We start from the raw sequence: 12693 nt of genomic DNA, 5'->3' as shown, positions 1-12693 counted from the left end.
ACTCTCTTTCTCACAGACAGACTGAAATGAGAAATGTTAGAAACTGATGTCTGGAGTCAGTCGGAGTCTCAATCAAAGTCCAGAGGCTCTTTTCTATCGTGAGCGCCGCTGCAGCACACAGAGAAATGTCAATATTCATCTCAATACAACGTAAATCAGTCCAAATAATAATAATAATAATAATAAGGAATGACGACGACGTGGGGTCTTTGTAGAACAAGAAAGTCAAGTTAAAATCAGAAGTGACGTTTAGAGTACCAGGGACATGGACACGCGTCTTTGTCAAGGGGAGGATGGATTATTCCCTCGTGAGCCTCTGCTGGGCTTCTTCCGTCCACCAGAGACAAACGACGTTCACTTCATTCCAACAAAAGCAATAAAATAATAATAAAAACAACAACAACAACAAAAAACCAAACCGCTGCTCCGAAATGCACCGCAGAGAATCGTAAAAATGTAATGTTTATCTCCTTAATGTGGACTATTTCAATTATACAGCCAGTGTGATTTGGAAATGCTTTATGAAAACATTTTTAAAAAAATTAAAAATAAGTGCCAAGACGAGAGAAGATGACGTGAACGTGCTCGTCTTGTTATATAAGACAGTTGAGAGGATTCTTTTTTTTTTCCCTTCCCCATTCTGAAGCAAAACAAAACGAGCTGAGAAAGTGTCTCAGGCCCCCCGTGGCTCCGCCACGAGAACCACCGTCGCCTCCTCTGCCGCCCCCTGGTGGACAACGAGCGCACTGCGCAGACGCGAGCGGGTGGGTGTTTCACGTTCTCTGGAAGTTTTTGTCGCTTGCGCTGTGTCCTTGAGAAAACCTCACAGATCTGTTGACTCACAGTAGCTGGAACCGGATCTGGGTCGGTGTGATGTCTGCTGAACCGCCTCGGCCGGCAAAGAGCAAATAATAATAATAATAATAATAATAATGATAATAAAACCTGGCTTTGTGACTCACAATACGAGGCGTTAGCAGGACAAACCGAACAACATCAATCTGAGGAGAAAACTGCACAAAAGTACACAAGGAGCAGAAACTGTGCGAAACATGAGGCCCGTTAGGACTCAACGGCTCCGGGACGTGACGACACAATGAAGAATCGCAGTGTCGCTATAGAAACGAGTGCAAAACCGTCACGGGGACGACACGCTGCCACACCCCCACTCGATTTTCTTATGTCGTGAAGTCTGCACCTGAGTGACGTGCACGCCTCGACCCACGTGCACGCGTCTGCAGACTGTTAAACCGCCCAGAGGCAAAAAACACAACATTTGAATTCATCGGGAACGAGGTGCATTTGTGTGTGTGTGTGTGTGTGTGTGTGTGTGTGTGTGTGTGTGTGTGTGTGTGTGTGTGTGTGTGTGTGTGTGTGTGTGTGTGTGTGTAGCTGAACCCCTGGAGGCTTTAATACAACAGCAGCCAGGTGTGAATCCGACACTGCAAAGCGAAGCAGGTGCAAACATTTAGGCCTTTAGACTCGTCTCTCAAACAGAAGAATCCCCAAGAGGTCGTTTACCTCAAAAAAAAAACCAACAATCTCTCCTGCTCCCGGGAGACATGAGCAGGAACCCGCTGACGTCACAAAGTACCAGAGACCCACGAAGTGTCAAGACTTCCTGTCGACAAGCTTCGACTCAAACACAACTCCCTGGATAAACAACAAGAACGACAACTCGTCTCCACGAGATCCGCTTTGTTTTGGGTCTGGGTCTGGGTCTGGGTTCCCCCCCCCCCATCAGCCTGACTCCCCAAGTCCTCCTGATTGAGGTCACCAGGTTCAGGTAACAGTGAGCCGAAGAAGCATCGAGGAGATTCTACGTCCCAGAGACGAGGACGCTTTTGGTCCAAAGCTCCTCCGAGGAATCGACGGTGCTTAATGGAGTTTCTAATTGTCTGGCCTGGATTTTGAGGCCCTGTGCTGCTGGGGGGGGGGGGGGGGGGGGGCTCAGTGTGTGTGTGTGTGTGTGTGTGTGTGTGTGTGTGTGTGTGTGTGTGTGTGTGTGTGTGTGTGGTAGGGTCTGTTCTATACTTTGTTGCTGACTTGATGAATCTGTGCTCAAATTAAGCAAAACAAAAAGAGATAAACTACTGGATTAACAACTGTGTAATAGTAATAAGTAATAATGTTAGTAATAACAGTTAGTAATCTTGATATTCTTTGAAGAAAGTAAAACAATGAAAACTGTGTGTTTGTTTGTTTGTTTGTTTCTTTACATATGATGGAGGATAATCCGATCCGAGACGTGGGAAAGTTTTGGGCCCATCGTTGTACTTTTCTGGCTCTATGACATGTGGAGCTCCGGGGCCTGGGAGGAGCACTGCCTCTCTCTCTCCCTCCCTCCCTCCCTCTCTCCCTCTCTCCCTCCCTCTCTCTCTCCAGGCCCCTGAAGTTTAATGACTTGATCCCTGCATTGTCCTCTCCTGGATGCAGCACTGGAGCGAATCTCGCTGGTAAAGTAACTGGAGCCTGGCGGCTCCTGCGTGGAGCAGCGGGACGCCGGATGCTGGCAGCGGCTCACCGCGGCGAGGAGGAGAGGAGGAGAGGAGAGGAGGAGGAGAAAGGAGAGGAGGAGAGGAGAGCGGAAGGCTGCACACAGAAGTCGGGAGCACAAGGAGAGGCTGTCTCTCCACTGCAGACTCGGATGTTACTCACACGCTCAGGTGTTTCATTAAAAAAAAACACTGGACCCCCCTCAAACCCACCCCCCACCCCCCCATAATCACTCAGGAGGGAAAGCATGCAAAGCAAAGGCAGCCGCGCGGCCGTGGTGCCGTTTCTCGGCGTCTCACCGTCGGTGATAGTGGTCGACTTCGATCGTTGTCCACAGAAACACTGCAGCATATGCGCTCCTTTCTGGAGGAATGGCCTCAGAATCCTCATGGATTTGGGTTGACGGGAGCCTCTCCTCAATCCAAACCGGCGGACGGAGCGCTACCACAACACGGCGGGGTCAGGCAGCATCGCGCACCCCCCCCCGCCCCCCCCACTCCCCCCCACCGGCCAGCCCCTCCGCAGGCTCCTCGCGGCGGCGGCGGCCGTCAAACCGCCGGAAGGACACCGTCTGCAGGACGAATTACGCTAAAACGAGGCATCTTCAGTGATCGTTGCCCCCCCCCCACCGCCACGCCACCCCCCCTCCTCCTCCTCCTCCTCCACATACACACACCGTTTTCTCTCCCCCCACCCCTCCTCCCTCCCCCCTGTGTCTATCCGCTCCGCGTCCACCGACGGTCATCCGCGTTCACGGCGCGCTCCTCGACGCAAGGACGTTACAATGTGCTCTTAATTGTACATCACTTCCCCCCCGCCTCCTCCTGCCTCCGCGTCTTCACCAGCAGCGGACGTAATAGCAGGAGAGGAGGGAGGGAGGGGGGGAGCGAGAGAGAGAGAGAGAGCGAGAGAGAGAGAGCATGCATGCCAAAGTTAAACTGCAGGAGGAAGAGGAGGAGGAGCGGCAGGTCGAGCGACTGCGGGGCTGCGAGCTGAGCCGGACCGGGGTCCTGCAGGACCCAGACCCGGGGGCCCTGCAGGACCCAGACCCGGGGGCCTTGCAGGACCCGAGCAGCCGCACACATGTTGGACCTCCGGTTCTCCCGATTGAGAACGTTCCTGGATGTGTCGGTAAAGAGCTGCGTCACCGCGCGTAAAGTCAGCCGTTCCTCGCCGCGTGACGCGAACCTTCATCCAAAAAGCGGCCAACAAATGACAACAGACGACGATCACACAACTCAACCTGACATATGACTAAAGAAATTCCATTTTCTCAAAACTTTGCGGAGATATTCTCTGGAAGTTATCAAAGTTTTGTTTTGGTTTTTGGTTTTTGCCTCCCAAAGTTGAAATCTCCACGTGGCTCATTAACCCCTCATTAAAACACACGAAAAGAACACAGCGCGCACTGAAACGTCACAACACAAACTAAAATACCCCAACACACTAAAAAAGACAAGAACGTACATTGCAAGATGAAAACACAAAGGCAAAGACCAATAAAATACATAAAATACCACAAACACACAGTAAAAGACAAATAAAATACAATAAAAGACCAAAACACACAGGCAAAGACTAATCAAATACACTAAAATACCACAAATACACACTAAAACATCACAAATATACAGTAAAAGACTAATCAAATACACTAAAATACCACAAATACACACTAAAACATCACAAATATACAGTAAAAGACTAATAAAATACACTAAAATACCACAAATACACAGTAAAAGATTAATAAAATACACTAAAAGACCAAAACACAAAGGCAAAGACCAATAAAATATACTAAAATACCACAAATATACAGTAAAAAACAAATAAAACATTAAAATACCACAAACACTCACTAAAAAGGAAACAACACACACTAAAAGCCTGCAGCTGTGTTATACACTAAAACATATATTCACTCCACAAATGTCCATTAAAAGCCTCTCAGTGTTTCCTATCTGCAGTCGCTCCCAGTAGCTTTTATTGGAGTTCAAAGTTAAATCAAAGATAAGTTTATTAGGTTGTTGACGAGCCTTTGCAGTTGATCTAATGAGAAAACAATCAATAATCATAATAAAATCCAATGAATTCATACAGAAAATGTAAAGCAACTGAAATGTTTTTTACTAAAAAGATTTAACATCTAAAGAAGTAAAAACACTTTAAATTGATTGAAACTTTAGGGAAAAGTTAAATCCCACTAAAATAGCCCAGAAAAGTTAAAGCCGCGAAACAAAATGTCTTAAACAGCTGCAAAATGTATTAAAACGTCCATTTGTATTATTTGTTATTTACTATTTGTTGGAAAGTGACTGCAGACATAATGATCGTAAAAATATACATACAGCCTTTTATTTACCCAGTTTGTTTTTTCTTTTTTAGAATAAAACAGAAAGACTTTTCTCTTTTTTAAATTATTGATTTTAATCAAATCAAGATTTGAAGTTAATCAAATGAAGCTGAAATGATCAACATAATAAATCTGGGTTCAAAACCACATCAGAAATGTGTATTTAATTAAATGAATCACGTTAACTTTGGCAAAGCAACTTTATTTATAGTCTTGAAAGGTGCTTAAGCATCAATTTTTAATTTGAAATGCAAAGAAAAAGCAAAAGAAAGTAAAATGATTGAGAACGAATCCCTCGATTCGGCCCGGACAAAAAAACAAACACATATAATCAGTTCAACCGAGATAAAATAGGTTATCAGTCTGGACGATGATATGAAGCTGCATTACAAAGAAATGAATAATAATCTACAGTTAAAGTGCTGAAGAGCTGAACCAGGAAGGAAAACCGATAGAAGAACAGTGATTTATGTGGAAGTTGTGGACGTCTGCTCACATTTGTTGTAACAAATCAATCTCGTGTGTGTTTTCAGGGATAATTCACATAAATAATAATAATAATGAACTCCTGACAGACCAAAGCAGTGTTAGACAGGCGTGAGTCCCAGTTTCCACACTAGAGGGCGCTTTAGTACAGAACACACAGAAGAAGATCAAGAAGAAGGAAGACAGGAAGACAAATATATATTTTAAATTTTTTTTTTAAGGGAAAAATATATATATGTTATATTTATCAGCACAACTAATAAATATACAAAAGTCGCAACAATTTGAAACAATGCAAACACAATATTATTAATTCCACGTCAAGCTGCATTTGAATTAATACAGTATATTAATGTATATATATTTTTTTCTTTATATGCTTGTTTGCTGTGTCTCGGTAACCTTTCATCACGAGGAAGACAAATGATACGGCGAGAACCCGAGAACGAGCCGCCGTGCAGAACGCAGAAGGTGAACACAAAGAGACGCACCGGGTCAGCAAAACGCCTCCGGAGCTGGACGCTACGGCGGCCATGCAAATAAGGAAAGGTCAGAGAGAGAGAGAGAGAGAGAGAGAGAGAGAGAGAGAGAGAGAGAGAGAGAGAGAGAGAGAGGGGGGGGGGGGTTGCTGGCAAAAGACCCAGAGTCACTGATATGATGATGGTGCTGTGCAATACAGCTCCCAATACACTACACCACTGCAGAGAGAGAGCGAGAGAGAGAGAGAGAGAGAGAGAGAGAGAGAGAGAGAGAGAGAGAGAGAGAGAGAGAGAATAATTACCTGCACCAACAAAGTTGGCGGAGAAGGTTATGTTTTCATCTGCTTGTATTTATTTATTTATTAATCTATTTATTGGTTTGTACGTATTTTACCTTTAACTTTTTTTTCAAACTCTATGAACTCGAATGATCTGAAATCTTCAGGGATGATTTGTCATCATACGAGGATCAATCCAGGGACGTTAGCGACGAACCGTTTCCGAGTAAATCCCCCCCCCCCCCCCAAAAAATAAACAAAAAAACGGTGAAAAAAATGTCCCCATACAAAGCAGATGAAAGAGACTCCTCTTGGAGGAGATCAAAGGAACCCGTAGAGACGCTCCCCAGTGATGTCGCTACCATGAGCTAATGGCTAACATGCTAGCGATGCTATAAGTCGGTTCCGCAAATAAATGTGGCGTTGGCGAAGGTCTGCGCTCTACCGAGTGTAGCTCTAGTCTTTTTTTTTTTTTTTTATCATACTTTAGGAAACAATATGATGATAATAGATCTATAATTGAAGAAATTAAACCATTTTCACAGCTCACGCCACAAAATATGCATTTTATTTTCTGTTTTAAGAGATTTTACTCCACGATTTTGGATTTTGAACTGATTTTAGCAGCTTGACTTTAGTGACAGTGGATCATTTCTCTCCTACGACACAAGAGTTACATGATGCTCTTATTTCTCCTCAAATATCAATAAATGGAGCAGAATCGGTGATAAAACAGTGAAATGTGCTTTGACAGTGTAAAAAACACTGTACATCCATAATCAATCAAACTTTGCTACAAATAATCCTCAACAAGCGTCTACAAGTTCACCTTCCTGTGAACGTGGACGTCAGTGAGGACAACATGTTTCCTGTAAGGAGACACCGGCGGCCAACAGACGGATCCTAGATACAAGTGACGTCCTTGTGTCTTTTAACAAAACCGCATCAGAGCCGAGATCATGTAAACAACAACAACAATTATAATAATAATAATAATAATTGTTATATTGTAATAAAACCTTCAAATTGGATTGTTATTGTGGTGATTGTCAAAATAAAACTACCAAGTTGGATTGTTATCACAGTGACTGTCAAAATAAAACCTCCAAGTTGGATTGTTATTACGGTGACTGTCAAAATAAAACCTCCAAGTTGGATTGTTATTACGGTGACTGTCAAAATAAAACCTCCAAGTTGGATTGTTATTACGGTGACTGTCAAAATAAAACCTCCAAGTTGGATTGTTATTACGGTGACTGTCAAAATAAAACCTCCAAGTTGGATTGTTATTACGGTGACTGTCAAAATAAAACCTCCAAGTTGGATTGTTATTACGGTGACTGTCAAAATAAAACCTCCAAGTTGGATTGTTATTACGGTGACTGTCAAAATAAAACCTTCAAGTTGGATCATTATTACAGTGACTGTCAAAATAAAACTACCAAGTTGGATTGTTGTTATGGTGACTGTCAAAATAAAACCAAGTTGGATGGTTATTATGGTGACTGTCAAAATAAAACTACCAAGTTGGATTGTTATGATGGAGACTGTCAAAATAAAAGCTCCAGGTTGGATTGTTATTATGGTGACTGTCCAAATAAAACCACCAAGTTGGATTGTTATTACAGTGACTGTCAAAATAAAACCAAGTTGGATCGTTATTACAGTGACTGTCAAAATAAAACTACCAAGTTGGATTGGTATTACAGTGACTGTCAAAATAAAACCAAGTTGGATTGTTATTACAGTGACTGTCAAAATAAAACCAAGTTGGATCGTTATTACAGTGACTGTCAAAATAAAATTACCAAGTTGGATTGGTATTACAGTGACTGTCAAAATAATTTGACAGACCTTCAAATTAATACACTGAAGGTCAAATATTGACGATCCTATCAATACACTGCATGTACATATATATTTATATATTTAATGAATTATATACACATTCTCTCGTGTGCCAATATTCTATCTTTAACTACTAACTGAATATAACCGAATATCCCCATGTGGGATTACTAAAAGTACTGATGTAATCTATTGTATGTGTGTATTTATATATGTGTATGCATGTGTGTGTGTGTGTGTGTGTGTGTGTGATCAAATATAGGACATAGTATACAGAAGACATTATTTCTATATGTGTTTTTGATACCTATTGTTGAAGGTGGTATTTCGAGGAAAAGAAAATTAATATAAGACATAGTAGATGTGCACTTTTAGTTTTTGTGTTCTGCATTCTTTGTAAATTCTTCAATTGTGTTTTCTATTTTATTTTAATTTTTTGTAAATTTTTTTTAATGCTGAATATTATTAATCCCACTGTTTCTTTTGCTTGTATATAAGATTTGGTTGGACCAAAAAGAACAGCTGCAGCGAATGGAGATCTTAATAAACTCAACTCAACTCAACTAAACTAAACTATTAATCCAGATTACATTACATTACATGACGGATTTTTTGTACCACGCAAATCACGTGACTTAACTTTAAAAAAAAAAAAAACTATGACGGGGACAAAATCCACATTTTTTTAATACTAGAAAAGGTACATAGAGAAGCTTAGACAACATTAAGTGTGGATTAGGAATAAACTGCAGCTGATAAATTTATAATCCTGACAGCAGAGCAGCGCCACCTTGAGATTACCGAGAAAAAAGAAAAAAGAAAGTGTCGAGCCAGCAGGGTTTTTGTGTGTGTGTTTGTGTGTTTTGTTTTGTTTTTTGTCTACATGAGCAAACAACAGTGGGGGAAGCGTTTTACTTTGTACTTTTTAACGCATCACTAAAACGCATTTAGTGATGCACCGGGGAGGATGTGGCAGCAGCAGCATCAGCACCGCTCTGCAGCATTGGACCATGAGGCTTCACCCCCCCTCCCCCCCCCAAAGAAAAAATAAAAAAAAATAAAATAAAAACTCCGTTTTAAATCGTCCAAACTGCTCGTCTAACTGCGTTTCTACTCACTTGGCAAACGATGCCGCTGTGTCCTGCAGCTTTAAAATCAATTCAATGAATCTACTCCGACAAAACGATGCGTGCAAACGTCAAAACACACACGCACGCGCACACACACACACGTTAAGTTATTTTCTGCAGGAGCACGTGGGAGGTTTCTTACCGGCGTTTTTATCCCCCATGTCCACCCCCTTGAGGCGGCGCACAACTTCTGCAGACGGAGGCTGTTGGGATGTGCTGCTGACACACACACACACACACACACACACACACACACACACACACACACACACACACACACACACACACACACACACACACACACACACACACACACACACACACACACAGATCAGCTGCTTCAGTCAAGAAGAATTTACAGCAGATTTCGATCCTTCTGGAAGCTTTTTTGTTTTTTTTTTCCTTGAATCCTGCAGCAGATCTCCAGAGAACCTTCTGCCTCCTGGGGGGTCCCGGGACTTTCTGTGAGTGAAGTGGACTGGAGCCCAGGTGAAGTAGCGGGAGGGGGCGGGGCTTGTTCCAGTGTGTGTGTGTGTGTGTGTGTGTGTGTGTTGCAGAGGTGCAGCGTTGCATTGTGTCTTGATGCAGAAACACAGTGAAGCAAACAGCAGGAGGAAAAAAAGCTTGAGACTCACAGAGGAGGTGAAGAAATGAGTGTATGAAGAGAAGATCAGGTCAAATCAGCATCAGGGGGGGGGGGTGTTACTTAGTTAGTTAGTTAGTGGGTTGGTTGGTTGGTTGGTTGGTTGGTTGGTTAGTTGGTCATCCCGTCAGTAGATTAGTCTGTCAATCACTTAGTGAGCAGGTTAGTTTGTGGTCGTCTGTCATTAAGCTGACTGGTTGATCAATCGGTTGGTCGGTCAGTTGGTTAGTTGGTCAGTCGGCCGGATGGTTGGTTGCTTGGTTGGTTGGTTGGTTGCTTGGTTGCTTGGTTCGCCAGTTGGTTAGTTGCTTGGTTGGTTGGTTGGTTGCTTGGTTGGTTGCTTGGTTCGCCAGTTGGTTAGTTGCTTGCTTGGTTGGTTGATTGGTTGGTTGGTTGGTTGGTTGGTTGATTAGTTAGTTGGTTGGTCAGTTGATCAGTCAGTTGATTGCTTGGTTGCTTGGTTCGTCAGTTGGTTAGTTGCTTGGTTGGTTGGTTGGTTGCTTGGTTGGTTGCTTGGTTCGCCAGTTGGTTAGTTGCTTGCTTGGTTGGTTGGTTGGTTGGTTGATTGGTTAGTTGGTTGGTCAGTTGATCAGTCAGTTGATTGCTTGGTTGCTTGGTTCGTCAGTTGGTTAGTTGCTTGGTTGCTCACTTGCTGGCTTGGTTGGTTAGTTGTTTGCTTACTGGCTTGGTTGATCAGTTGGTTGCTTGGTTGGCTGGTTGGTTGGTTGGTTTGTCAGTTAGTTAGTTGCTTGGCTGGTTGCTTACTTGCTTACTTGCTTGCTTGGTCAGTCAGTTGGTCAGTCAGTTGATTGCTTGGTTAGTCAGTTGGTTAGTTGCTTGCTTGCTTCCTTGGTTGGTCATTTTGTCGGTCAGTTGGCTGCTTGGTCAGTCAGTAAGTTAGCTGGTTGATTGTTGGGTCAGTCGGTTTGTCAATCAGTTTGTAAACTAGTGAGCAGGTTAGTTTGTGGTTGTTCGGTCATTCAGTTAACTGGTCGGTCAGTTGGTTGGTCAGTCGGTCAGTCATTAAGTTAGCTGGTTGGTTGTTGGGTCATTTGATCGGTCAGTCAGTGAGTTAGTGAGTCACTGAGCAGGTTAGTTTGTTGTCGGTCCCGTATATCGGTCGCTCGGTCAGTAAGTAAGCTGGTCGGTCAGTCGGGTCAGTTTAACTTCTCCCTCAACCTCTTTAACTGTCGAAAGTTCATCGTTAAATTTCAGAGTTAAACATTAAACGATGAACGTCTGTAATTAGAAATTTAATCCAACCTTTGTTCTTTTTTTTTCTCTTTTCCCTGCTAAATAAACACAAATCACTTTCCTTTTTTTTTTTTTTTTTTTATCTTTTCACCTTGTGGAACCGAGCGACACGTCGGCTGTACGTCGCTGATCGGAAAAGTATAAGATATTTCACAGTGTTGTTAATATTTAATGAAGGAAATCCGATCAATACCCGTGTCCCCGGCCTCCAGCACATCAACACCCAGGCTATCTGATTATACTGCAGAGGAGTGGGTTTGTTTTTACGTGTACAGTGAAGAAGAAAAATAAAGAAACTGTACGAGAAGGAGATTCGCTGTTTCAGCATAATAGATTTGTCCAAAAAAAAAGGTAAAATAGGCTCCAATCTGCCAAAGCAACAAGCAAATGGTTAACATTTCAAAGAAAATTGCAGTTTTTCTTAACAAATATCTTCATTAGGTCGTGAAGAAATATTAATGCAACTGGTACAACTGGAAAGACGAAGAAAAAACTAAGAAAATCACACCAACGCCATTCAGATTTATTAACAAATAAGGAATTTATGAGCAAAATAAGTTTATTAATTAGTGTAATTTTTTTTTCGAATCTGTGACCGGAAACAAAACTTTATTTTTTTTTTTAAACATAAAAACACTTGTAGTTTCTTTAATAATCAAGATATTTCAATTACATTTTCAAGGAAGGCGTATCTCTTCATACTCTTGAATCTGAAGGAATAATAATGTCTATTTTAGGTTTATCCTTGGTCTGGAATACATTTTATAGTATTAATATTGGAGCTGCCACACCCTACTACCATACTACCACACCATATTTATTGTATTAGTCACTTTTTATCCATATACATTTGTTTTTTAATAACATGGTAAATGTGTGTCATGTATATTTATTATATTGGTCGATAACAAATCGAACCTTGTTCTCCTTCCTCTTCCTGCTCAACTTTTTTTCTGAACCATAAAAAGTTACGAAACTTTGGGATTAGAAAGTCAAAATAATCAAAAACACGTCGTTTTACCTTTAAAAAGCGTCCATTAATCCGTGGAAGTTGTTTTTGTGCGTCGAATTCGAGTGAGTCGTTAATACTTCCGGTGACGTGCTGAATGTTGACGGAAGTGAAAAATCCAAAATGGCGGACGACGAGGCGTTTCAAGTCGTTCCTTCATTCGCCGCGTGTCTTCAAAAGAGTCTTTAGTTTCTCGTTCTTGCCGTCTTAATAAAATAAAAGTCTGTTTACGTTCGGTGGCGCTCGGGAAATGGGGTCCGTCTATAAAACTCTGTCGTAGGAACTAAACTCTCGGAACTTTGGTTCCAACTTTAAACCCTTTCAAAATAAAAGTCCTATTATTCATACAAACATGAAATTACACACAAAAAATTAACACACTTCCTTAATTATATTAAACACAGATGTTACATATGAATAATAATGTGCAGATATAATTGATTGAGATTGTAAAGTTTGTCCTTCGCTGTGATGTCAGACACTTCCTGTCACGCGGCTGCGGCCCTCGACGCCCGGGTTCTGAGCGACGCAGACGGATCCCGTGCCGGCGTCAGTCCACAGCAAATCGATGCGAGGACCTGAAAGAGGACACCTTTGCTTCCAACAACAAAAAAAGAGAGAGAGAGCGAGAGAGAGAGAGAGAGAAACTGCATTGATCAGAGAGGAACCTAAAGTCCTCTGTGGAGCGAGAGCTGCTGCATTTACGTCACTTTG

At 42.2% G+C, this 12693-nt stretch overlaps 2 protein-coding genes across 3 annotated transcripts in view; one reads left to right on the top strand and one right to left on the bottom strand.

The window, feature by feature from the left end:
- The window catches only part of LOC308135076 (fibroblast growth factor 12-like), a gene marked incomplete at both ends in the record, with an annotated part of 15560 nt that extends 12319 nt beyond the window's left edge, over nucleotides 1–3241 (bottom strand). The window contains 2 exon segments of the mRNA XM_080502949.1: nucleotides 3004–3067; nucleotides 3236–3241. Coding sequence (XP_080359075.1) covers nucleotides 3004–3067; nucleotides 3236–3241 — 70 coding nt within the window.
- The window catches only part of LOC308135371 (uncharacterized protein), a 432222-nt gene that overhangs the window by 267247 nt on the left and 152282 nt on the right, over nucleotides 1–12693 (top strand). The window lies entirely within an intron of this gene.

The sequence above is a fragment of the Blennius ocellaris genome (assembly GCF_963422515.1).
Source record: "Blennius ocellaris genome assembly, chromosome: 10".
Taxonomy (NCBI): Eukaryota; Metazoa; Chordata; class Actinopteri; order Blenniiformes; family Blenniidae; genus Blennius; species Blennius ocellaris.
The sequence above is the reverse complement of the archived record's forward strand: the minus strand, read 5'-3'. Positions and strand labels throughout refer to the sequence as shown.